The sequence below is a fragment of the Mixophyes fleayi genome, chromosome 2 (assembly GCF_038048845.1).
Source record: "Mixophyes fleayi isolate aMixFle1 chromosome 2, aMixFle1.hap1, whole genome shotgun sequence".
Taxonomy (NCBI): Eukaryota; Metazoa; Chordata; class Amphibia; order Anura; family Limnodynastidae; genus Mixophyes; species Mixophyes fleayi.
In genome coordinates, this window is record NC_134403.1 from 146,153,176 (window position 1) to 146,180,681 (window position 27,506).

A 27,506-nucleotide genomic window follows, 5' to 3' on the forward strand; every position below is an offset into this window, starting at 1 on the left:
AAAAATAATTTTTGAAGTAGGAAACTTTAGTTGTGTGCCTGTGTTTATTTTAAGATAATTTTATAAAAATCAGTGTTTCAGCTGAGAAATCCCTTCCATTGTTGCTAAACTGCATTATTTGGTGCTAAACTGAAAGTTAATGTGGTGTTTTTGTGAAACAGTTGAACATGGACCTTATGATTACTATGTTTCATTCAGCTGTTATTGCTAAAATGAGATTTTTAACAGTTATAAGACATTAAGGTTAGCAGCAGAGCTACATGGATAAGCTCCACAGCGGATGCGCGGCCCCGCACTGTACGGTGTCGGGAGCGCGCGTACCCACTTCTTGTGGAGCTTGCACGAGGCATCGGCTGCGGCATCGCGCGCACCTGGGCGGGTTACGCGCTGGGTCTCGGGATTGAGGCTCGCGGCAGAGCAGACGGTAGTTCCCCGGTAGCGGAGCTGGAGACTCCAGTGCAACATAGAACACGACGGACGGCTGTTACCGGAGGTGTCAGAAGCTGGAGGAGACACTTCGGTCATGAGGAGCGAGCGGGAGACGCCGTTGTCCGTGTTGAGAGGGAACCGGGAGAACCGGAGCAGTGACCGGCAGAACCGGGATGTGGAACTGGGGGGGATGGCGAGCACCGTGAAACACAGGGAGGAGAGGAAGGCGGCTCTGAGCAAAGTGAGGATACAGGGCTCTACCATCATCCTCTGTGTATCTTTCCTATTGTGTACTACACTGGGGTTTGATGGGGACCAGTCTGTGATTGGACCAATGACATCACGTGACCTGTCACTATCCTTCATGTCCTTTGTTTATATATACACATATGTGTAGTTCCAGTGCATGCCCTGTATACATACCTACAATGTGTAGCAGACGTGGACGACATGCTGCTCTCCAACTGTGGTTAAATAATGGTGGGACCCCGGGCTGGCAGGTCATGCTAGGACGTAGTTTCACCTGAGCTGAAGAGCCACATGTTGCCTAAGCCTGATACATGGTCTACACCCATCTGCACATTTCTGTCTCTATGTTTATACATTTAGTAATAATTAGGTGGCCTAAAACAGCGGTGGATGTTAAAATACTCTTGGTTTGTGTCATTCTGTGCGTGATTCTTCGGTCATTGAAATGACAGGCAGATGTGGGGCAGCACCATGGACAGCAGCTCAATTAGTAGCTGTTGAAACTTGAGCAGACACTAGCTGCATTCAACCCCGCTGCTTTCATCTCGGATTACTTTATTTGATGCCCTGAAGGCATTCTTTATTGAAAATAAAAACAACACCCTTTCGGTAGACTATTTTATTACATTTCCACATCGTTAATTGTAAATAGCTATGAAACATGTTTGATTACATGTATATTAAGATGTGCAATAGGCTATTTATAATAAAAAAAAAACACTGAGCATCATAGCATAAAAAGGGTTGACTCTCTTCACCAAGTTTGCATTTCATACACATTTTTTTTTCCCCAGAAAATTGCTACTTGACATTCATTTAACTCAAAACAAACATACATTAAACAGAAGATAATTTATGTATATGTTTATCTGATGATTCTCTCTTATGTTTTTTTAAATTCAAATGCATTTTCTACTTAGAAGCATAATTAAAATAGAAGGTAAATATAGTAAATTACAGAGTTTATTTCGCATTGAGAATAAACTTTGCATTCCTAGGTGTTTAAATATATATGTCAGGGGATGGATCAAAACAATTACTTAAAGGAAAATTCCACTTTTTTTTAGGGGTTAAATGTATAAATTAGACCCTGATTAGACTCTAATGTTCTATTTTATAGACATAACCTGTATCCTATATGCAATTGTTTTCGCTATGCACTCACTAGTAGTAGGTGATAGCGGGAAGACCATTCATAGGCTGCAATCTTTTAATTGGGGTTTGTGATTGGTCCTAATGCATCAAGTAAGTGTGAGGTAGCAGGGGCATTAAAATATTTTTTAAAATACCAGGAAAAAGAGTGTAAGTTTGCGTACCCCTTCTAAAATTGCATGTTTCACTGAATATTTACATGATATCATACGCTATGCAGGATACAAACTTAAACAGGCCATATTTCTGCACATTTAATTCAAAATCACTATTTATTTGCCGGATTTCAGAAACTGAAACAGTGAATGTGGCATGTGCTTTGGCCACCCTTCTAGTTTATTCATTATTTATGTATTTTAAAGCCAAAAGTTGATTGACCTATTTAGAACTTAAATCACACGAAGTTATAAAGGCCCTAAAACGATATTTAAACAATTTCAAGTTGGAATTTTTGCTGTCAGAAACAGAAACCACTTTCACAAAAATATACGTATGGAATAGTTGTGAATAAGGAACCTTTCCTATGACCACATTATAAAAGACACATTATCTCAAGTGTGCAAAAAAATATTTGAATAAGCCAGCAACTCTTTGGAAGAAAGTGTTGGTGACCGTTAAACAAAAATGCAACACATAATGAACACAACCACAAAATATGCAGAGAAAAAAGTTTCTAAAGAATGTCAACCATTAAGCATGGGCTATAAAGCCTCAGGGGTGTGTGCATTAGCCAGTGGCACACAAAATATTTTTTGGGTGGATGTAAGAATGAATTAAAGTAAATAACAACAAATCTTAGAAGCTAATGTCCCAGAATTGAAGAAATTGCAGATGGAAAATGTGTGGCTATTTCAACAAACTAAAATATACATTAAATCAACTGTAAAGTACATACTGATGTGAAAGATATAGGTTTTGCAATAGCTTTCACAGTCCACAGATTAGAATATTGTTGAAAAGCTGTGGGGAGATCTAAAACACACAGTACATGCGAGAAGACCTAAGAATAATTCCTTGTGTGGATGACATTGATTTACACAAGCTTTGTGTACTAAATGAAAGCAATTATTTCCATAAATTTGTCCACCCCATCTTGAATGGCATATTAAAAACATATTTTTCTTAAAATATTGTATATATTTTCAATAGAAAGTAAAAGTAGTTAAAGTAAGGCTCAGAGTGCACAATTAAAGGGGATGGAAATCACTGGCCACATTACAATATTTATTCTGATTGACAGAGATACTTGTCAGCAGAGGGGACTAACAAGCGTGTTCCAGAATTGTATGTGAGCATTACATGATCGACTCATGGTCTATCCTTGGATGCTCTCTTAAGCCAGGTAAACCCTGCTACTGCCGAGTCCCCTGACTAATCATAATAAGTATTATGATGAGGTTTCTATGCCCTTTAATAAATTTCCCGTTATTTTCCAGTGATTCAATCACTGTATATTTATGTAACAAAATAAATAGTTTTCACTTGTTTTATGCATCTAAAGTTATGCTTCCCATTTTCTGATAAACAGCCCAACAACAGTGTCCAGTATCATAGAACCATGGTTATAGTAGAGTATCACTTATTTGTGGTGTCTCTTGCAGGTTGTAATACGTCGCCTTCCTCCCAGCATAAGTAAAGAACAACTAGAGGAACAACTACATCCTTTGCCAGCCCACGATTATTTTGAGTTTTTCACTGCTGATCCCAGGTAAAGCATACTTACCTACTATTTGAACCTCCCCTCCGGGAGATCCCACAGGAGATGTCCAAGGGACAAGAGCGGGTGGTTGACAATGCGTTTCGCATCTTCGCGGCCCTGCCCATCACTGCACAGTAATGTGATTTGCGTCACCGCACAGTGGGGGGCGAGGCCATGCATATGATTCACATCAAATCACATAATCAAGTCCCCATCCTGCCCACTTCAGAAGGGAGGGAGGTGGGATCTGGGAGCATGGCCTTCTCTGCTGGGAGTCCGGGAGGGTGACCTTCTCTGCTGGAAGTCCGGGAGGGTGACCTTCTCTGCTGGGAGTCCGGGAGGCCTCCCTGAAATTCATGAGTCTCCGTACATTCTGGCAGAGTAGACAAGTATAAGGAAAAGATTATGAGGGGTGTTTCATAAAACAAAGCACTACAGGAAGTGTAAAAATGTAATTTTAATCTAAATGCATAGTTGTTTTGTAATATTTTTTGCTCCATGTAGAGTGTTTGAAAAATTTCAAACTTGATGTACATCTCATCCGCTGTTTCTCATCCTCTGTGCTGTATAGATATTGTAATGTTTACCCACTCATTACTTACAGAGAAAATTACATTTTCTGTTTGCAGCCTGTACCCACATCTCTTCTCAAGAGCCTACATTAACTTTAGAAATCCAGAAGACATCCTTCTTTTTAGAGATAGATTTGATGGATTTATCTTCATTGACAACAAAGGTTAGAAATAATTTTTTGTACCTGATTTGATTTTAAGAGCTTTTTTAAATCAGAATTTGTATCATTAATATTAATGAAAACATTTATCTAAGCAAGCTAATTGATTACTATTACTTTATATTGGCATACATTATTGGGAATTACTTTTCATAGTAGGTAGCATGCCTTTTAAGAGACAGAACCAGTCATCTGACCGTGTTTATTTGAAATGACAAATTCAATATTTTGTACAGGAAAACTTTAAAACAGTTTTAATATACATAGTTTGTACCTTAAGTAAATATCATTATAGCATATCACACTTGATGAGCATTTTACTACATTTTATAACACTAAAACAGATTTATTAAGATATAAAACAATTACAAAAATAGTGTTTTTGTACACACCGTAAAATAATTTTCTCTGAATCCATTTGGGGGACACTGCTCACCCTGGGTATAGAGGGCATTGTGCTGGGAGTAAATCACTAAAAACTAACAACTTGTCTGGCCTGCTCCCTCCTCTCTATGCCCCCTGTATGGATGTTCCCCCAATTTTTAACTAATACAGCCCTAAGAATAAAACTAAAGTAACACTAAAACAAGAGCTATATTACTGAAAAATAACAGAACATAAGGGTGGGAGTGCAGTGTCAGAGAAATGGATTGTATGGCGAGTACAAAATCCTCTTTTCTCATACATTCCATTTGGGGGACACTGCTTACCTTGGGAACATTCCAAAGCTGCTCCTAGGGGTGAGTACAGTCATACACTCAGACAATGCTGTGTGCAATTCTTTTTGCCCAAAACTGTTGTCTTTTGAAACGAAGACATGAAACCTTTAGAATCTAGTGAAGGTGTGGAAAGAGGACCAGGTTGCTGACCAGCACAATTGTTCAACCGAGGATCCATGCTGCACCACCCCGAATGCGCTCACTGATCTGGTAGAGTGTGCTGTAATATCTTCAGGAATGTGGGCTCCCTCTGTATGATATAAACTTGACAGATGGTAGCCTTGATCCACCTCGCAACAATCTGTTTTGTTACTGGCCATCATCTCTGGTGTGTGACAGGGCAGATGATTGAGACACTCATGTCGCAGAAGAGATGGCAAGCAAAAAGGATACCTTCAAGGTAAGAAATTTTAAATTAACAGATTGCAGAGACTCAAAAGGCAGTGCCATAGATTGAACAAAGAAGAACCCCCTGAAGAAAAGTCTGGACATCTGGTATAGTGGCCTGTTTTCTCTGAAAGAGGTTAGATAATGCCTATACCTGTACCTTGAGTGAAGTTAACCTCAACCCTTTGTCCAGGCCATCCTGTAAGAAAGACAAGAATCTAGAAGAAGTGTGAACACCTTGACTTTCACACCAGGCTGTGTAAGTTTTCTATACTGTGTAATATTTAGAAGAGTCCAGTTCCCTGGCTCTGATCATGGTCTAGATGACCCTCTCAGAGAGACTCATTTTACGAAGAGTCATGGCCATAACAGCCATGCCGTCAAAGCCAGCTAAGTCCTGAACATAAAATGGGCCCTGGCTTAGAAGATCTTCTCTGAGAGATAATCTCCATCGTGCTTCTCCCGCCATGCATAGAAGATCAGCGTAACATGATTTTCTACACGCCAGTCTGGTGCCACCGGAATTACTGTTACACCCTCTTTTTTGGTCTTCTTTAGTACTCATCATCATCATCAGCTATTTATATAGCGCCACTAATTCCACAGCACTGTACAGAGAACTCGAATCAGTCTCTGCCCCATTAGAGCTTACAGTCTAAATTCCCTAACACACACACACACACTTCAATTTGATGGCAGCCAATTAACCTACCAATATTTTGTTGGAGTGTGAGAGGAAACTGGAGCACCCGGAGGAAACCCACGCAAACACAGGGAGAAAGGGAGAACATACAAACTCCACACAGATAAGGCCATTGTCAGGAATCAAACTCATGACCTCAGAAGTGCTAACCACTAAGCCACTGTGCTGCCCTACTCGAGGTAACATAGGAAATGGAAGGGAAATATACACTAACTGGCACTGCAAAGGGCCGTCATGGCATCCAATAGGAATGCTTGCGTGTCCCTGGTTCTTACACAATATCAGGCTGTTTTGTGATTCAGCTGAGTTTGCCATCATGTCGACCTCCGGCTGACCCAAATTTCCATATTCTGGTAGAATACTTCAGGAACAAAGGACCATTCCCTGGGATGAAAGGCATGCTGACTCAAAAAGTTGGGCTCTCAATTGTCCACCTCTGTGATAAAGACCGACAAGATCGCTTGGGCATGATGTTCCACCCAGTGCATAATTTTGGCTGCCTCCCTCATCACTTGAAGACTTCTTGTTCCTCCTTGGTGATTTATATATGCTACAGCCATGGCAATGTCCAATTGAATTCAGGTTGGTATGTATCTCAATAGAGACTCGGCTAGCAATAGAGCGTTGAGAACCACCCTTAGTTCGAGCACATTTATAGGTTGCTAGGCTTCCTCTTTGAATCAAAGCCCCTGAAGACGAAGGTTTAGTGTCAACGCTCCCAATCCCTGTAGACTGGCATCTGTAGTCATAATAGTTCAATCCCATATAGAGACTGTTCTGGTTGACATTCTTCGTCATCAGCCACCACAGAAGGCAATGACAGGTCTGTAGTGACAGTTTTAAAAATGTGTTGCTAACTGGGGATTGGACTTCAACCACCTGGCTAGAATCTTGTTCTGGAATGTCTGGGAGTGGAAGCATGCAAATTGCACCTCTTCAAAACATTAGCATTCTCCCCATTAGCTTTGTGCAATGAAGGATGGATAATTACCTTTGGGACAACAAATTTGTTTTTGAACGGTTCAAATTTTCTCATCTAGTAAAAACAGTCCCTGACACCTGGAGTCGAATAAGAGACCCAGAAAAATCATGTGCTAAGCTGGGACAAAAACTTTTAATGGTTTAGAAGCAAGCTGTGCAATTCCAGAGTTTCTGCTGTCCAGCACAAATGGGTCAGGACAAGAGGAACAGGAGTACGTCTTTATCAAAAGATCATCCAGGTATGGTATGACAGTCACCCCTTTTGTTTTTAAGAGCTTCCAAGACCATCATAACTTTCGTAAATACCCTTGGTGCTATAGCCAGACCAAAGGGTAGTGCCCTAAATTGGTAAAGTGTTTTTCCACTGCAAACCTGAGAAGGCTGTGGTGGCTTTCCCATATTGGAATGTGAAGAAACACATCTTTTATATCCAAGGAAGCGAGAAGTGCGCCATGCTCCATGGCATTGATTACTGAACAGACAGACTCTATTCTGAATTTGCAAAAAATAAAGATGAGACAATAAGCGTTAGATATCTGCTATAAAGATGCAATTAATAGCGCTCTAGGAAATATTTTATATTTGTTATTTTGCTCTATTCTGAATTTGGCTACTCTCAAGTGTAAGTTTAGTGACTTAAAGTTCAGGATGGTACAGAAGGACAAATCCTGTTTCTGCACAAGAAATAGATTTGAGTAGGAACCCAAACAATCCTGCTCCTTCTGGGAATGAATAACCACTTGCATCTGCCTCCCAAGATCAAAGCCAGATTGTCTGCCTAGCTGCGACCACTAAGACAGAGGTTCTGGATATACTTATACCTGCATCCAGGACAGCATCAACCAAATACTCCGATGCTGTTTTTACATGGTCCGCTAATGGTGTTAATTTGGATCTAGGCCTCCCAGATTGTATGCTCTCACTTGGCTAGCCCATTTGTCCACTGTTTTGGTTACCCAAGCAACTGCAGTAATGGGTCTGAGTGAGGAACCTGTGCAACAAATATGGATTGTAAAATGCCCTCACATTTCTTATCCGTGCTGTCTTTTAAGGACAATGTGAGGCAATCTTGAAATATTTATGTGGCCACTGGTGTCTCAAATCACTATAGTGGTTATGGACAGGCCAAGAAGGTTGTGGTTTGGAGATATTGTAAAGATGTTATTAGGTTCATGGTGAAGACTTCCACTAAGAGAGGCCCTTTTGAGGAAAGGACCATTCCTCCATCAGGATATAGCTCAGTTGGCCTTAATGCCATGGCTGTTAAAGCCATGATTCTTAAAACTAAAGGGCTCTCGGTCAGCATTACTGAAACCATGCTTAAGGCTAGGAAGCCGGTTTCAGCCAAGAATAACCATAGGGCATGGGACATTTATATTTCTCTGTATGAGAAGAAAGGTATCATACTTCTACTTTTAAGTTTGCCTACTTCTTACAGTTTTTGCAGGATGGCCTAGACAGAGGTTTCAGACTCTTTGGAGTCTGTAGAATTGAAGACTGGAAGACTGTTTTTCTTTTAGATAGAAGGGTTTTGCAATTGGGAGCTCTTGTGTGTAAGTCTCTAAATATAGTTTTCCTTGAAGACAGGACTGTACTGAATTACTAAGCCTTCATTTTAAGTGATATCTAAAATTTCTTCTTAAACAAGCCATTGTCAAACTGGCTTTAATAAACATGTCATCTATTGATTAGGAGACATCCCTTGTACTGTTGGATGTGGTTTGAGCTTAAAGCTCTAATCAGAACATCAGCTAACAGGAAGATGGAAGACCTGTTTCTTCTCTATGACGCTCAGAAGAGGGGTTAGCCATCTACTAAACAGATCATTGCCAAATTTATTACATTAGTTATCTGACTATCATATATTAGTTCAAGAAGTCAGATTCTGGAAAATATTAATGTGCATTCTGCTAAGTCTGTGAGTGTCTCCTGGGGAGCATGACACAGAGCCTCAGTTGAGCAGCTGTTCCAAGCTGCAAGCTGGTCTTCTGTCCATGGTTTTACAAAATATTACCATTTCAGTTTTTTTTGCTTCAAAGTAGCTTTGGATTGAAAGATTTGCACTCAGCAATTCCGCAGCATCACCCCCATAGGGGCAGCATTGGAACATCCCCGTGGTCACAGTGTTCCCTAATTGAAAGAAGAGAAAAGCAGATTTTTGTACTTACGTTAAATCCATTTATACATCCTGAGCTATGGACGTAATGATCAGAGCTCACAGTTTAAGCGGCTCTCTTGGCTGTACCTTCCACAGGTTGCACTTAGCATACAGAAAAAACTAACCAAGTAAATAGTTATCTAAACTAGGTAGAGCTGTTTTCTTACATCCGATTTCATTTGAATATTGTGTTTTTCTCATTTGGACTTTAGTTTATTGGAACTGTTTACAGATCAATAGGGGTTAATTCAAAACATAGGAAGGGGCTGGATTGTAGTTGTGATGCTATTGACTACAGAATAATAAAGTTATAATACAGTGAGTGATGTGATGGTTTATAGCACTGTTTGCCCTATTTAATAAATTATCACCATTAGACCATGTTGTATTGATTCGCTGTGTGGGTATCTGTAATGTACGGTGGTAATCGTTTTAACGATTACGATAACACCGACACAGAGGACACCTACAATAAAAAATCAATTGAATGAAAAAACGACAGGTAGAATGACAGACTTACCTGAAAAACGACTGTGCAGATCTCCGATGCCAGCAGAAGGATGACAGCATCTCCTTCCAACTGCTCAGGTCTCCGGCAGCACTGTGTGACGTCAGTGCGCCAATGATGCCTTTCAATTTAAAACGGCAATGTCGGGACCCCGTTTAAACAGTGTCCCTGCGGGGTCTTGCCATTGCCGGTTTAAATTTAAAGGCATGAAGGGCGCACTGACTTCACACAGTGCTGCCGGAGACCTGGACAGTCGAAAGGAGGTGCTGTCATCAGAGCTGGATTAAGGCTCTGGGGGGCCCGGGGCACTTTAGGCAGGGGGGTCCCTATGATGTAACATGGTTATCATTTTAGACAAACACACAGGCAATGCTGTGTGCACTACTGTTAGGTGCACGCAGCTCTGCCTTCACGAGCAGTACAGTGTGAAGCGGGACATACCTTCCAACTGTCCTTGTAGTCAGACCCAATCCTGACTACGCGTGACAGTCACCCAAATTCAGGACTGCCCGACCAGATTCAGAACAGTTGGCAGACTGTCCTGCTCTCTCCTACCTGTTCTTGTCACTTTCTCCACCTGTGGCTGCTGGTGTCTTTAGCTCAGTTGCTGCTTGTCTGGAACTTGTAATATTGGGGGCCCTATTTGGAAAAAAAAATGGGTTCATGAAAATTAGAAAATTCCAACCAACCCCGATGTTAAATCAAAAGTATTTTCATTTAATATATTAACATATTTCCCTCCCTCGAAAAAGCCCTATCAATAAATTAAATGGCATTTATGTTTAAAATATATAACCATTTACCACAATCATCCACGGCATTAAATAATTCATATTCACATTTAATAAACAGACCTAATTTTCCCCAAAAAGCCCCACATTCATTTATGAGCTTCCAAACCACCCCAGCATCAAATTTAAAGGTCCAATCACCCAAACTTAAATTGATAGCACACACTATTAAATTAAATTGCCCCACCATCATTTCACAAATAAAATAGCACCCATTAAATAATTAGCATCCACCTGCAATCCAAGATTAAATTAAGAACCCCCCTTCCCTCACACATTATATTAACATACTACCCTCCTCACACACACATTATATTAACATACTACCCCCCTCACACACAAATTATATTAACGTACTACCCCCACTAACTTTATTTTATCCGCTCGCTGTATGGCCTTGTTTCTCCTTGTTTCTCTTCACAAATGGGACGGCACCTGTCACGTGTTGCAGGTCCCATGTGACACCAATAGCAGGCGACACACAGGGAAAGGGGAGGACGGATCGTAAGAATCCGTGGCCAATGGTAGAAGGTGGCTGGTTTCAGAGGAGGGGACAGCCACCAAGTAATAGAGACTTGGGCCAGTGCAGGGACCAACCCAAAATAGTCTCTCCTTTTTTTCTGCCAGGCCCAGCGGGCATATGCCCCCCAACTTCCCGTCCCAGCCCGCCTCAGAAAATAGTATTGATACTGCACATTAAAAAAAAAAGAAACACTGATAAAATTACATCAGTTTTAATATATATATATATATATCTCAAAATTATTGACATGTTATAAATGTTTCTTTCTTTTTAATGTGCGGTATCATTGCTCTTTATGTATGTATATGTATACTATATATATATATATATATATATATATATATATATATACGTAGACACACACAACAAATATGTTATGGGATCCCCTATTTTGTTAGTAATTAAAGTGGTTATGCCTCTTCTAGTACACACACACACACACACACATACTCCAAGTGAAAGTTTGACTCACCTTGGCAGCCACGTTCAGCACAGCATTCCAGTGTCTTTTGGTATGTGAGGAGCTGCTGCTGCTGCTGCACATGCACAGCAGCTTCATTTTGGCCATCTTAGAATAGCCTGATGTACAGCAGCACCGCGGCTGCTGTACATCAGGCCAGCTGTCAAATTCTGCGGGGGGCGGTGCGCCTGCGTCAGGGGGGCCCCACAGCCTCACAAGCAGCAGAATCGGATCACCAACTGACAGGTGATCCGATCAGCTGGCGGCCGACGGCGGGGGCCCTCAGAGAGAGGTGGGCCCAGGGCACGTGCCCCCTGTGCCCCCCCCTTAATCCGGCCATGGCTGTCATCCTTCTGCTGGCATCGGAGATCTGCACAGTCGTTTTTCAGGTAAGTCTGTCATTCTACCTGTCGTTTTTTCCTTACATTGTTTTTTTATTGTAGGTGTCCTCTGTGTCGGTGTGACCATCATCGTTTGACGACACTAAATAACATTTGGGGGTAAATTTACTAAATTGCGGGTTTGAAAAAGTATAGATGTTGCCTATAGCAACCAATCAGATTCTAGCTGTCATTTTGTACAATGCACTAAATAAATATCTAGAACCTGATTGGTTGCTATAGGCAACATCTCCACTTTTTCAAACCCGCAGTTTAGTAAATATAGCCCTTGGAATTTCAAGCCGGAATCAGTGTTTGACACGTGAAATGATTTTGAGCTGGTATCGGTGTTTGATTTATGAACAGATCAGATGTTTTAGCAATGTGATTTATCTGATTGCTATATTGTATTACATATTCTATAGGTTGTGTTTTAACAATAGATATTTTTTAAGAAATTGAAAGAGCTCTATTTCTGTTTGGATTCAGGATTTTTATAGATAGGGAAACGCCCAAGTATATGTATACTATATTTATTGTTGCATGCATGTTAGAGATATTGACTTTATTTTTTATTGTTTTGATATTTTATTAAATGTTTTGTGTTTTGATAGACCTTATAGAGTGCTGTCATTTTCCTGTGAGCAAGTATTTTGTTTTGATGGAGTGATATTGGCAATCTCCTTTTTTACAGCAGCCTTGGCCTATTTCTTATTTTTTATTCAATATTTCTTGGTGATTTTTTAAATAGGATAATATTGGCTCATTCTGAATTAGTTGTGAGATAGCTTGCAATCAAATTTGAAGCTGAAACAAGAGGAGTAAGTGTGGCTCAGAGCGGATGTTGGGACAGTCGTGAGGACGTGCCGGTGTAGGTAGTATAGGTGGGTGTATGGTAAGCTCTAATAAAGAGATGGATAATGTTTTTTGTTTTTTTCTTTTAAAATAATTTTTAATATATTGATATTGTGTGATCAACCTTTTAAACAAAATAGTGGGATACACAAGCATCTTCTGGTTTAATAGCTCCACTTACTGTCAGCTTTACCACAGGCTGCCTGTGTAGAAGTAACAAAAATCATTGAAGTATTTTTCTATCTGTATTGTTATGACAATGAATATGAAATAGCAGCTCTCCTACAATGACCTATGATATGTTTCCTCAGGTCAGGAGTTTCCTGCTGTGGTTGAATTTGCACCTTTTCAGAAAATTTCAAAAAAGAAACTGAAGAAAAAAGACACAAAAGCTGGAAGTATTGCTGAAGGTAAGTAAGCATTTTTGTGGTAATGAAAAATATATGTATGTTAGCAATTAAATAAGCAACCATGGGAACTTTTTACCCCAAGGACCATACACAGGACACGTGGTCATCCCCTAAGGTTAGAGGAGAGGAAATTTCACAACCAGCAAAGGAAGGGGTTCTTTACAGTAAGGGCAGTCAAGATATGGAATTCATTGCCAGGGAAGGTTGTGATGGCAGATTCAATAGATATGTTTAAGAAAGGGTTAGACAAATTTTTAGCGGAAAGGTGTATCCAGGGATACGACCGTTAATTTAAAATCAAGGATAGTAGTGGATATAGGGTAAAAATTGGATTGCAATATTGAGTCTGGGGGGATTTTCAAAATTGAAACAGATGGGCGGTTGCCTACTCTGGATTAATTTCAAATATAAGTGCAGGATCGCAGGAGATCCAAAATAGGTTGAACTTGATGGACTGGTGTCTTTTTTCAACCTCATCAACTATGTTACTATGTTACTATGTAACCAAAGGCAAGAGGCACATTTTTATCTTCCCCAATATACTCAATATGACTGCCTTTTTAATTACACAGAGTATGTCAATCATTGCATGCCAACATTTTCTTATTTTAGGCTCACAATATTACATTTTAGATTTTGCTCACCCTGTAAGTGACTTCATACTGATCCAGACATCCTTTAATGTGGTGGACACGTAATCTGACATTTCTTGCTGAAGTCAAACAGTTGGGTTTAACCCCTCCCAGCTGCACTACATCAATTATCACTTAAAAGGTAATTTAACCCAAAGCTCAATATTTGTTTTTGGGAGGAATATCCTAGCTACAACCCGGTTCCTTGGTGGGACCAGTGACATGTTCTGTGGACCTGCCACTGCTTTTCTCGCTCACACTCCCGCTGGAGCTATCCACCAATAATACGTTTGATGTCAGAAACAAGGAGACTCCCATGATGTCTACCTCACCCTGCTCGCTCCTGCTGACCTGGTATAAATTCTGAGACAGGCAGCGTTTTGTCCAGCGAAAATGAGCTGACAGTGGGAAGATGCATGAGCGAGAGGAATAGTGGCAAGTGTGCAGAAGATGTCAAGGGACTCATTAGATATTTTAAACTCTTGATCCCAGGTAAGTAGCTTTTTGGGAAGAACAGAGATAAGTAGTCCAGTCCTCTGCATGTGAAAGATTCTGCTGAGTGAAATTAAAATCTGAAATCCAAGGAGTGGCATTGGCATTAGAAATGGGAAATTATGATAGTATGTTGTGGGCAAAGTGGAGCAGTGGTTCTGGGACGGTTTCTTGCCATGCCGATCATGATCATTCCTTTCTGTGATTATCTTTTGATTTTGAAAGATGGAGGTAACGGGAAGTTCTAGTGCATGTCATCTTTGTGTTGCTTTCACTCGCTTACTATCGAATATGCTCTGTCTGTACATCATGTGTGGAGCTGGCTGTTTAAATGTTTTGTGTTTATTTTGTAGATCTTGAGTATAAGAAATTTTTGGAGAATTATTGTGCAGATGAGGAAAAAATTTGTGCAAATCCAGAGACCCTCTTAGGAGAAATTGAAGCAAAAACAAAGGAACTCATTGGTCTGTTATTTATATATTCAGTGTATTATAGCATTGTAATCAAATGTTTTTCTACAAAACTATTTGTTTAGTTAAATGATATTGAAGTTTACTGGAGGTAGAAGACCCCATCATTTGTGCAGTCCCTCATTGGCACCTTCAGCTGCTCTGGAGCTTGAAATTCAGATATGTCATTGACATTACTGTACTCCTTGTTTTTAATGAGTAGTAATGTTTTGTCATTTAGAATTTTTATTTCTTAGTATATCCTCTACTTAATAACAAATAATACTACTCAATGAATTAAATGTATGAAATATAAAAGATATTGGTGTTAATCTATTTGGCTCTATATGCATGCAGGATACACTGCTGCATACTTTTCTGTTTCTTAAAGATGACCTCGGGTATTATCAATTCTGTATGTGTCTCTTCTCTTTTTGCATTGCACATTGGTTGAACCCCTCATAGATCCACATTTCCTTTGAAAAGATCCACAAGACATTCACTGTTGGTGAGACCTGAGGACATATTTTAGAACTGCTGTTGTCTTGAATGTCCCTTTCTATAAGATACTTCACCTCGCAGCAAATGCTCAATTTTCTCCCTTCATATACCAAACTTGGCCAAACCTCTCCACTATAGATATCATGATATGTAGACAGTAACTGATTGAAAAGTTTGAGAAATATACTCCAACAACAGCTGATGTGAGAATGGCTTTCAAAAACCATTTGGTGCATCTCCCAACATTTTAGCTGGAACCTCAATATAATGAATGATAGATTTAGTTTTCTGGTCATAAATTATAAATCTAAAGTCATTGGAGATAACTAAGTACTAGTTTCATTTTTTATCATTCTTGAAATGTACATTGTATTGAGTTGTTCATCTGTGAATAGCACTAAAACTGCATAATACAAGATGTATAGGTACATGACGTAAAATGTCATTCATAAATAATGATGTTGACTATAAATACTTTTGTGTATGTTCACCTAATTCAACTTTGAATTCCAGCCAGAAGAACAACTCCACTTCTAGAATTCATCAAAAACCGGAAGTTAGAGAAACAGGTGAGATAGAGGACTGCATAATTTAACAGTGAATCTTGTGGCATTTAATGTTGGAGGTTTTCTTTAACTCTCCTCTAGAGAATACGAGAAGAAAAACGGGAAGACAGGAGGAGACGGGAATTGGAGAAAAAGCGCTTGAGAGAGGAAGAAAAAAGAAAAAGGAGAGAAGAGGAAAGGCGTAAAAAGAAGGAAGCAGACAAGCAGAAGAAATTGTGTGAAAAAGAAATACGAATAAAGGTGAAAAAAGTAAAAAGGAATACAAATATCGATTTAATATATTATGTTTCATCCATTATTAGAATAAATAATGTTATTAATATTTTACTTAGATGCACAGCCTAGATTTACATTGTACATGGCCCTAAAGATGCATGGCTAAGGTAAAAATAGAAAACAAGCAAGACTTGTTGGTAAATCATAAGACACAGTTAAGGTGCCTATACACAAGGCAGATTTCAGATTTGGCCGTACGTGTACACATATGTATATGCAAGTCTAAAAGATCATACTAGCGCTCAGGCCAAACATCCAACCATGGCAGGGCACCTTTAGTGCGGTCCAACATGGTCAGAGGTGGTTATCATTTGAGTGCATCTACCACCCCTGCCGAAAAAGCCATCAGATGGTGATTGGGGTAGCATACCTCTTATCTGTCCTGATTTTGTAAGGACATCCCATTTCGCAGGCAGAAAAAAAGGGGCGTAACTTAACAAAAAGTGGGTGACATTTTACCCAAATTTGTCCATTTGTGGATGGAATTTTGACAGAACAGGAGCGGGCCTTATTTTGTCCAGATTTCGCGATTCAAATGTTGAGAGGTATAGTTTGTCTTTTTGGACTATATACAGCTTATTAGGCCTAGACCAGTAAAACTGATCATCAATATGGCAACATGTATAGCACCTTCATTATAAGTGGGCAAACATTGTCCTCCAGCAGCGGCAAGCAAAATAGATACAAACACAATACATATATTAGCACTATAAACATATGAATACAAAATACATTTATCATGCATCCAATTGGGGACACTTGAACAATGGGTATAGAGATGCAGACAGGAGCTCAGGCACTTTGGGAAACGCTCAAAGTCAGAACTCTTTACCTCTATATCTTCCAGGCTGTAGGGAGTCAGTTGTTCCCACAGGTGAAGGGCGCTTTTTTTTCCTATTATGCTACTTGGCAGTGTTAGCAGTTTTATTTTTTTATTTTACTTTATTTATTTTAATAATGGTGTTCCATTTAGCTGCCACAGAGTTTTCATTGGCTGCATCATGAGAATGTTGGTAGTGGGGAGGAGGTGATGGTGAGCACTTCATGCTGCAACATCCAAACCCTCCCATTCTTCCTGGGACATTTGGAGGGGTGATCTGGTCACTACTGCCACATGTAGTGACTGAGAACCCTGTTCTGCTGCTGCCATCAGGCCAGGTCAGACAGCTATTTAGCAAGACCATACTCCAGAGGTTCAGTGGACTGTTATTGAACTTCTCTCTCTCCTCAGAGAATAGAGATGTGTTTAATAGTGTGGTCTGTACCAGTAATTGGGCTTGTACATGGTAGCTGATGCAGAACCTCCGATGCAGGGCAATGAGTCAGATGAGGGCTGTATGATAAAACAACCAATCAGCTGCAGCTGTATACTTATGTTATGGGCCTGAGAGGCAGTAAGCAAGCTTTTTCCTTTCACGGGAAAGTCCACATAAATCTGCCAGATACTGAAACCCACAGATGCTGCTACGCCTCTATCTCTTCTACCAGAGAAGTTATAGAGGCAATAATTGTATTATTTCAGCTAAATTAACCATGTCGTCTTGTCTGTGTTGTAGTTTCACGCTCTTCCTTTGGATTGTGTATTATTGCTATCCAACTTGCTCATCATTTTCTGTCCTGTCAGAGAAGACTAGTAATTCCAAAGCTGGGTCTGTTGGGGAGATCAGTGACAGTTTTTATATTGTCTAAATGTCAGGCTAAGTTGACTACTGGACGGTCTGGGGCGTATGCCCTATGTGCAGTATGTAAGACTGAGGGTCACTTACCACGTACGGCTGCAGGTGGCACAACCATATGGACAAAATCTTTAGCGCAGTCTATTGCAAAGCTTATTCAGCTAGTAATTTGTTCCAGTTTGGTGAGCAAGGATGTTAATCATTCTGTTACCCCCTGTTCAGGTGGGTATGTTTAGCCAGGCTCTCTGTACTACTTCCATGGAGGAGTCTAATTGACACCAGAGTCTGGCCAAATGTGCACAAGCTTAGCAAAGCTTTCTTCTTACTTAAAGAGAGATCTAGAATCTACCTCTACAGCAAGACTGCAAAGCTCTACAGCATTTCGGACATTTCCTCTCAGGAGGAAGGAGAAGTGGCTGAGGACTCAGAGTTTGTGTATTCCTTAAATTTCAATGAGGATTTCTCTGGAAAAGACTTGTGACTGAACCTTAGCATCCTAGACATTGAGGAGTGTTTCTCCTGACTAATCATTGTTCAAAAGGAAGAAGAACAGTCTGTTTCTTTCAAAGCAAGCTTTGCTTTGTGAAGCTTGGACCAATCCAGACAAGAGGTTCAAGGTCTCACACAGACTGCATTCTCTTTATCCTTTTGCAGAGGAGGATAGGAATAAACGGTAGTCTCCCAAGGTGGATGCCCCTATAGCATGTTTTTTAAAGGCCACAACAATTCCTATTTTTAATGCACCAAGCTCCGACACACGTTGAGTAGATGCAATGGCCGGCAAAAACACCACAGTTTTGTTCAAGTGCCCACGGAGTTGGGCTGTGTTTAGTACTGCTTGGCAGTACTTACTATTTAGCTTAGGTTTTATTATTTTTCTTGTTCTATTTTAGTAATGTTAGGTGAGGATAAATGTTGATTAACATTTTTTTCCTCTTAGGTTTCTAATAGAACTATGTTCCGTTTTTTTTAAAAATAAATAAATTAATCTCTGGATAATAAAATGAATGTCTCAGAATAATTTAACTGAACACTCATGTAAAATACTGTCTCCATTAACTTTAGAGAATTCTATAATAAAACTTTAAACTGTATTAATATATAGACAGTCTTGTCTCTATTACAACAAGGAACCTCATTAATTGGTTATTCCCAAGTGGGGTACTTAGCTGCTGAGGACCCAAGGCCTGTATGAGAATGAAGAGGGAAGGAGCCAGCCACTGTAATTTATTAGCTGATGTCCCCGTCTTCTGTGAGGGGGGCAGTAAACTGCGCACCTCTCACTTAGGTGTTGTGGGGGGAGCCTCTCTGCTCTCACTCCCCGCACTGTTTGCTCACTTTTCTGGCCAGGGAGATCCAAGTTCCCCCTCCGCCTCAGCGGGGGATCTGGTATCTCCCTGTAATGGCCGCTCAGTGATCAGGGCACAACGCTCTATGCCTGGGGCAGCGCGGAACTGTCAGGATAAATCAGTGACGGCCTCATCAGCGCGTTGCTGTAGTTGCCTCTAACTGAAGAAATCTTCCAGCATATCTGAAATGAATGGAGCGGTGCTCCGTTTAGTCCTGTGGGTGTAAGTGCTGCTTACAGCACTTACCCCGTCCTAAGTAAAAATAAACAACAGGAATAAATAAAAGAAAATCTATTCTAACCAACAGCAAGTACTGGAGAGCAGTACTGAAATCAGCCCAACTCCTTGGGCACTTAAATAACACTGAGGAGTTACATGGGTTGCATAGGGGAGGAGCTTCTGTCAACAGTTACATTAACAGTTTAACTATTTAAGTGACAACTACATGCGCCCTCATACAACCCATGGTAGCAGTGTCCTCCAGATTGGATGAAAGAGAAAAGGATTTAACGTAGGGACAAAAATCCTCTTTTAATGCAACCAGCTTCAAAGATGGCTTGGATAGAAAATGCAAATTCATTTTAAAATCTAAATATATTACTGCTGAGGGCTCTCTTCGACCCATCTTGGCATCAGCCTGGGTTAAGAAAGCGGTTGGAAATTGTTTGGTACAGTTACCAGAAGGGCTGCAGTCAGGTAAACCATACTAAAAGACCAAATCTTAAGAAAAACAATCAGCATGAGGTGCATGCCTTCCACCCATGAGCACCTGTGTTATGAGCCTGTCTTCTTCTCTTCAGGAATCAGTGGTACAATTCCACATCAGATGCATGGGTGAGAAGAATCATAGTCCTAGACTTTTTCTCCACATGTCTTCACATTGATAAAACAAAAAGACTAGTTCTGATGGAGGTCATTCAATCTTTTGTTTCCTCTGTGTCACGGCAATAGGTTTTCCGGGACCCCTGGGGCTAGCTGTGGAAAGAGTGTAGTGGAAACTGGGAAGCCGGATGAATGCCTTGCTCATAGAGCTTGCTCTAATCCCATATACTGGAAGTTAGGAGGAGGAATGCTGAACTGGACTCTGTACTGAAATAAATGTCTGGAATCTGGAGTTGATGGACTGGAACTTGGACGAAGGAACAGGGGGACCTGAACCCACGACCAGAGACCCAGTACCTCCAAGAACTCAGAGACTCAGGCAAATATAGTACCACAACTGGGACTGGGAAGACTCAGAACTCAGGCAGAGGATATACTGGGGTGGCAACTTCCTGAACAGACTAAGCCTGGAACTAGCCCATGACAACTCAGAACCTGGTTTAGGCCTGGAACTGGAAGTCGGTACCCCGAGACACAGAAATGGCTCCAGAAGATGGATGACTCAGAACAACAACCTACTACCCCAGATAGCCAGTAGGAGAGACAGGAATAGATTGATGAGAGGAGGATCCATACAGAAGATAATAGCTGGAATCTGTACACAGGCTGATAGAATGAAGGTGAATCCACACGAGGAATAAATAACCAAACTATTTATTTCAGCAGGCAGAATGAAGCTGAATTCATACAGAGTTAATGGTTTGCAGTTCATATAACAGCATACACGATGAAGCTGAACTCACTCAGAGGGTTAACAGTAAAAGTCCATATAACAGCATACATGACGAAGCTGAACTCTCTCAGAGAGTTAATGGTAGAAATCCATAGGACAGCAAACAGGGTGAAGCTGAATTCACACAAAGGATGATGGTTGAGATCTTTATACAGCAGACAGGGTTGAAGCAGCAACCAACAGCAACTGTGGAAGTCTGGAACCCGGAACTAGGAAAGTGTTGCACTGGCAACTTGCTGAGTGTGGGAGGAGACTCTTATAGTCTGCAGAGGAAGCCAAATGGTGGATGAGATCAGGTGTTCAGACTCAGCAGGCTGTTTAGCAAATGTCTCACTCAAGATGGCAGCCTCCAGTACTGCAAACAGAAGTCACGCTTTTCTAGGATAGAATGCTGCATTCGACCAGGAGGGAGATGTACGGTGATATGGTAACGCCGAGTGGTGTAAACAGGACTAAGACCCCGATTCGTGACATTCTGGAGTGGTCATTCCAGTCTAAAATGCACAGAACAGCTTAGGAATCTGTTGAAACCTTTCTTATTCCAGAAGGCAGATGGAACTTTCTGGTTCATTTTGAACCTGAAAGTCCTTTGAGATCTGTCCACCCATCATTTGGGCAGGTTCAAGATGAAATCCCTAAGATCAGTGCACGAAGTGGGCTGGTATACAGTGGCATGCCATACCGCCACTTTGCCTACTGCCTTCATTTTAAAACCATCAAGCTCCATTCACTTACATTTTCTATACTGCAATTTCTAAATTCCCACGCCACCACTTCTAAATTGACACTTTGACCACTGCCTAAGATCAGTCATGAACGGCATTAGGAAGAACGAGTTCCTTATTTCCTTGGACATCAGGGATGTCTTCTCATATTTGCAGTCCTCTCTTATCATTATCAATTTCGGGCTCTACTTTTTGGCCTGGCAGCAGCACAGAGGCCGTTCTTCTGAGATCCAGGGAACTGACAGTCATCCTTAAGTTGTACAGCTTGTTAGTCAAGACATAATCCTCGACTTCAGGCAGATATGCAGATGACAACCAAGACCTTAGAGTCTCACAGGTGGATCATCAGATATCCAGCCTGGTACCCACCAAGTGAATGATTTTTCTGGGGTTGCTGGTTGACAATAGACAGCAGAGGGTATTTTTTCAGGAAGCCAAGAGTCTCACGTTTACAAAGACTAATGTTCTTGCAAACTGTTTTGAAATTTGTATTACATTTCTGACTTATACACACTATAAACACTATTTTTATTTCACTGTTGATTTTAAATAATTACTCACATTCAATGAATAAAACTATTTTAATGCATACCAATAACAAGTCAGGTAATATACCTGTTCCCTCCAGTAACAATCCCTCCAAGATTCCTAAAGAAGGTTAAAAAAGAGGATATTATACTTGTGGCACCAGACTGGCCCAAGAGGACCATGGTACATTGACATTATCAAAATGGCAGCAGGCCCATCGCTGCTTCTTCCTCTATGGTTGGACCTGTTAGGTTAGGCTTTAACAATGTGGATTTTGGAGTTATGATTCTCAAGGCCAAGGGTTTTTCTGACAACATAGTGGAGACCATGCTTAAGGCTAGAAAGCTGGTCTCAGCTATGAATTACAATAGAGTATGGAAGATTTAAAGATTTTAATTAGCCCGGTTATTTCTGTTTTTGAAAGCGGGTCCAGTCCAGACAACATTCTGAGGCTTCGTTCTTTAAAAGTTTAGATTGTGGCACTGTCCGTCTTCAGCCATAAGAAGTTCTCTTTTGTTACTAGATATATAAACATGTGCAGCCTCCATACATTCTCCTATAGCTCCTTGGGATCCAAACTAAAGAAAAATTATAATCTGCTATACATTAGAATGCTGAATATAGAGGGGACATAACAATAACTTTGTTTACTCCTCATATAAAACAGCACTGTGAGGTGTAAAATAAAATTGTTTCTTATTACTTAGTGTTTATGTTTATTTTCTCTGTAATACATCTCTACATTTAGCTCCTTAAGAAACCTGAGAAGGGCGATGAGATAATCAATGAGAAACAAAAAGAGAAAGTAGAAGAAATTGAGCTAGAAGAAACAAAATGGGAAAAGTCATCTTCTGGGAGCATTAAAATGAGAACTTTTGAACACTTTGTCAAAGAACTCAAGGAAAAGTAAGGGTCCATTTTTTGTGTTCCAAGACAATCCAGATTTTTTGTTGTTGTAATGAGTTGTATCTAGATAGAGAAAAAAAAATGACTACACTTATTGACTTTACCCTAGACTGACAGGTTCAAAGTGTGTACAGGATTAGAGGCGTTGATCATCAGCAGCAGTAGATTTAGATTTACTAAACTGCGGTTTGAAAAAGTGGAGATGTTGCCAGTGGCAACCAGTCAGATTCTAGCTGTCATTTTGTAGAATGTACTAAATAGATGACAGCTAGAATCTGGTTGCTATAGGCAACATCTCCACTTTTTCAAACCTGCAGTTTAGTAAATCTAGCCCTAATAGTCTCGAAATAGAATTGATTTATTTTTGTTGCTACGTATCTTAATTATTTTCTATGCATCATTGCTAATAATTTTTACCTTACCTTATCTCACCTAATGCTGCTCACCATCAGCTGCAGAGCATTTTACAGAACACTGTTCAAAGGACAACTTCTGGATTTGAATCATTAGTTGTAATGGAACTGTAGGCTGATATAGATAAGCACTTTGCATTGATCTATTTGGAAAATAAATAATAATGTAAACTTTAAGTAAATTATATTTAAATACATACTATTTAATGCATTGCTTTAGTCTCATTTGGTCTAAAAATAATTAGGTCATTATATACAAAGTATTTTTAACTTTAGTATAAATAAATCTATACAACTTATTATTTCGCTGAAAAACATCAGGATAATTAAACATGATAAGAGGATCTCCCATAATAGAGTACCCAAGGTTTTCTTTCATACAATTGGGAGACACTGCAACCTTAAAGGTATAGAAGCTGGTCCAGGTCTAAGTCACTTTATTTGAATCTGCTCAAAATTCACAAGTCTCTTCCTCCTGTATGTCCCCTCCATTTAGGGAACCTGTTTAAACTAAGTGATGAAAGAGTGTGGGCGCTTTTTCCTATGGGAGCATTAATGTATGGATGAATGTTTTTGGTGATTTATTACTTTATTTAGTTTGTTTACTTATTCTCCTACTCACCTCTACTGCTGCAGCGACTTCACTGCACTGTAGTAGTCCCACCACAATTGGCAATGAAGCGGGCTGAGGAGGTACCATTTCGTGGACCTCCCACTCCCATCAAGGGTTGCCTCCAGAGGGTAGTGACTGAGGGCCCTCTTTTCTAGTGCCTACTGGCACATTAGGCACCTGACCACACCTCATAGGTGTGGCTACAGGTAAGTGTCTTTCTTTCTCTCTATTGCTGCTGGGAGAAAGGAATCTGTGTAGCAGTCATCCCCAAGTTCTGCAAGGTGAAGTAGTGCAGGACCTCCGGTGCTCCGGAGCAGGTCAGATGGGAGCAGCTACTGTAGCAGTCCTAAACTAGGGACAGACTGGCATAGTAGAGAAACTGTATTACAGGAGAGCAGCCATGTCTGGATTGGGCCCTAGGGGAAGGTGCTTATCCAGGGGCATAACTACACATTTGTGGGGCCCAAAGAAAAATTTTGTAAAGGCCCACATGTACTACCCAATGGTGAAAAACTCACATGTACACATGGAACCTTGTTAAAGGCAGAGAGCGTGAGATCCTCAACTGCTAGAACCGCTTTGCAAGATGTTCACCTTTAGCAGCCCCCTTTCAGAGGAACTTGTTAGGTTCCACAGTACACAGCTGCCCTCAGGACTTAAGCTGAGGTAGTAGCAATTGTTGATTTAGTACTTGAACACAGAACACAGTAACTTGTAGTGAGCAACCAGGCTGTAAATAGCAGAGCTCTGAGCCACACAGGCAAGGGTTAATGTGGAATAATCTGTCACTTGCCTGGTGTAGTGAACAGCGTAACAGGTAGTGAGCAATCAGACTGTAAATAGAAAATGCTGAGCCAGACAGGCAAGGGTTAATGCAGAATACAGACAAGCCAGAGGTCAGAGCAGGTAGAGATATAGGTGCAGATCCATTTAACAAGCCAAAAGGTCAAGAGAGAAGACAGCAGAATCATTTAAATAAGCCAGGAGTCAGGGCAGGCAGATATATAGGTGAAGATCCATTAAACAAGCCAAAAGGTCAGAAGTAAAGAAGACAGCTGAATCGTTTAACAAGCCGGGTCAAATACTAAGAGACAGAATCAGGTCACGATACAAAGACACTTGTGATCAAACAGGAATTATCACCAGCACTAGACTGGTAAGAGGAAGCTGTTTAAAAAGCCAGCAAAGCCAATCAGAAGTTGTTGGACGTTTAGCTGCGTGACTGTACCGCTGATGCTTCCAGAGTGTGAAACAATGCTAGTTGCTCTAATCATAGCAACTGACTGAAACTGCGGAAATCTTCCTGTCTCAACACATGGTTACAACAGTAACTGTACATTTGATGTTTCCATGATATTTCTTAACAAAACTTTGAAAGGGAAGACAGGCCCTGCTCAAATGTGGGACCCATAGCCAGGGCCGTCATCAGGGGGGTACGGCCAGTACTGCTGTGAGGGGCCCGGACAGACCTCTCCGTCTGCCCAGACTCTCTGGACTGTCCAAGCCCCGCAGTCACCGACCGTGCTGCAGGATCGCGAAAGAGAAGATAAGTTAATTAGCAATTTTTTTTTTCGGGGGGGAAGCCCGTGGAACCTTAACTGTGGAAAAGGAGAGGGAGAGCCCATGGGACCAAAAATATGGAGGGAGGAGAAGGAGAGCCTGGGGGACCTTAACTTTGGAGGGAGGGGGGGAGAGAGAGAGTTTGGGGGACCTTAACTGTGGAGGGTGGGTGAGAGGGGGACAATAACTGTGGGAGAGGGGGACATTAACTATGATTGGGGGGGATAGGGGGACATTAACTGTGATTGCGGGGAGATGGGGACATTAACTGTGATTGGGGGGAGAGGGGGACATTTACTGTAATTGCGAGGAGGGGAGAGGGGGACATTTACTTTGGGGGAGGGACACATTTACTGTGAGGGAGTAGGGGGGAATGTACTGTGATCAGGGCCGCCGAGAGGGGGGGGGAGCGGGTACATTTTACCCGGGCTCGGCCATGCCAGGGGGCCCGGGCCGGGCCCTTGCTGCTATTTTTTGTCATTTTTTTTTTTTATTTTATTTTTTTGTATTTTGCGTATTTTTATTTTTTTAAAAAAAAAATTCCCGCGGGGTAGGGGGAGGGGGGGGGGGGGCGTTGGTGGGGGGAGCTATAAGAAATAAAAAAAAAAAAAAAAAAATCAATACTCACGTGACCGCGGCGCCGCGTCCCTCCTCTCCTGTCTTCTCCATTCACACTGACTGTCGGGCGTGACGTCATCAAGTCACGCCCGGCAGTCAGTCAGTGAGGAGCGCCGCAGCCTGACAAGACCAAAGAAGAAGAAAGAAGAGAAGACAGAAGAGAAGAGAAGAAAAGAAAGAAGCTGACAAAAGGTAAGGAAAGAAACTGAGAGGCACAGAGGAGGAAAAGAGAGGGACAGAGGAGGAAAAGAGAGGCACAGAGGAGGAAAAGAGAGGCACAGAGGAGGAAAAGAGAGGCACAGAGGAGGAAAAGAGAGGCACAGGGGAGGAAAAGAGAGGCACAGAGGAGGAAAAGAGAGGCACAGAGGAGGAAAAGAGGGGCACAGAGGAGGAAAAGAGAGGCACAGAGGAGGAAAAGAGGGGCACAGAGGAGGAAAAGAGGGGCACAGAGGAGGAAAAGAGGGGCACAGAGGAGGAAAAGAGAGGCACAGAGGAGGAAAAGGGGGCACAGAGGAGGAAAAGAGAGGCACAGAGGAGGAAAAGAGAGGCACAGAGGAGGAAAAGAGAGGCACAGAGGAGGAAAAGAGGGGCACAGAGGAGGAAAAGAGGGGCACAGAGGAGGAAAAGAGGGGCACAGAGGAGGAAAAGAGGGGCACAGAGGAGGAAAAGAGAGGCACAGAGGAGGAAAAGAGGGGCAGAGAGGCACAGAGGAGGAAAAGAGGGGCAGAGAGGCACAGAGGAGGAAAACAGGGGCAGAGAGGCACAGAGGAGGAAAAGAGGGGCAGAGAGGCACAGAGGAGGAAAACAGGGGCAGAGAGGCACAGAGGAGGAAAACAGCGGCAGAGAGGCACAGAGTTATAAAAAAAAGGGGCAAAGAGGCACAGAGTGAATAAAAAGGGGGGAAAGCAGCATGGAGGGCGCAGTGTAGTTGTGATGGGGCTTGTTGCAATGTAGTGTGTGTGGGGTAGGTGGTGGCTAATTAATGGGCGCTATTTTGTTTGTAGGGTGATGGTGAGGCAATTTAATAGTGGGGATTATTAATTTAAGATGGGGTGATTTGGGGCCTATTGAATGTGGAGGTGAGTTTGGGGAGGATGAGGTCTATTTATTAAATGTGACTATGAATTATTTAATGGCAGTGATGGTTGCGGGAAATAGGTATTGCTAGGCTGTTTGCATGACGGGAAATAGGTTTATTTATTACATGTGAATTCTATTATTTTAATGTTGGGGCTGGAGGAAGGCCTAATTATTAATCGTGGGTGCTATTGATTTAACGCTGCGTCTGACTGAAATTTTCTAAATGTAGCCATTTTTTTCCCAAATAGGTCCTTCTACATTCCAAGATCCAGGCAAGCCACAACTAAAGAAACCAGCAGCCTCGGGTGGAGAAAGTGAGAAGAACAGGTAGGACAGAGCAGCATAGTGTGTGAAATGTTGTGATTCTAGT

At 41.3% G+C, this 27,506-nt stretch overlaps 1 protein-coding gene across 2 annotated transcripts in view; it reads left to right on the forward strand.

Annotated features, from left to right (window-relative positions):
• The first annotated feature begins 327 nt into the window (after positions 1 to 327).
• Positions 328 to 27,506, forward strand: part of UPF3A (UPF3A regulator of nonsense mediated mRNA decay) — a 36,679-nt gene continuing 9,500 nt past the window's right edge. The window contains exons 1-8 of one of the 2 annotated variants that reach the window (XM_075200171.1): positions 328 to 670; positions 3,432 to 3,538; positions 4,159 to 4,265; positions 13,039 to 13,137; positions 14,615 to 14,725; positions 15,725 to 15,780; positions 15,859 to 16,017; positions 22,695 to 22,852. In XM_075200171.1, the coding sequence (XP_075056272.1) occupies positions 524 to 670; positions 3,432 to 3,538; positions 4,159 to 4,265; positions 13,039 to 13,137; positions 14,615 to 14,725; positions 15,725 to 15,780; positions 15,859 to 16,017; positions 22,695 to 22,852 (944 nt within the window). In that variant the 5' untranslated portion in view covers positions 328 to 523. The remainder of the gene's footprint in view (positions 671 to 3,431; positions 3,539 to 4,158; positions 4,266 to 13,038; positions 13,138 to 14,614; positions 14,726 to 15,724; positions 15,781 to 15,858; positions 16,018 to 22,694; positions 22,853 to 27,506) is intronic. The other variant, XM_075200172.1, reaches the window with a different exon arrangement.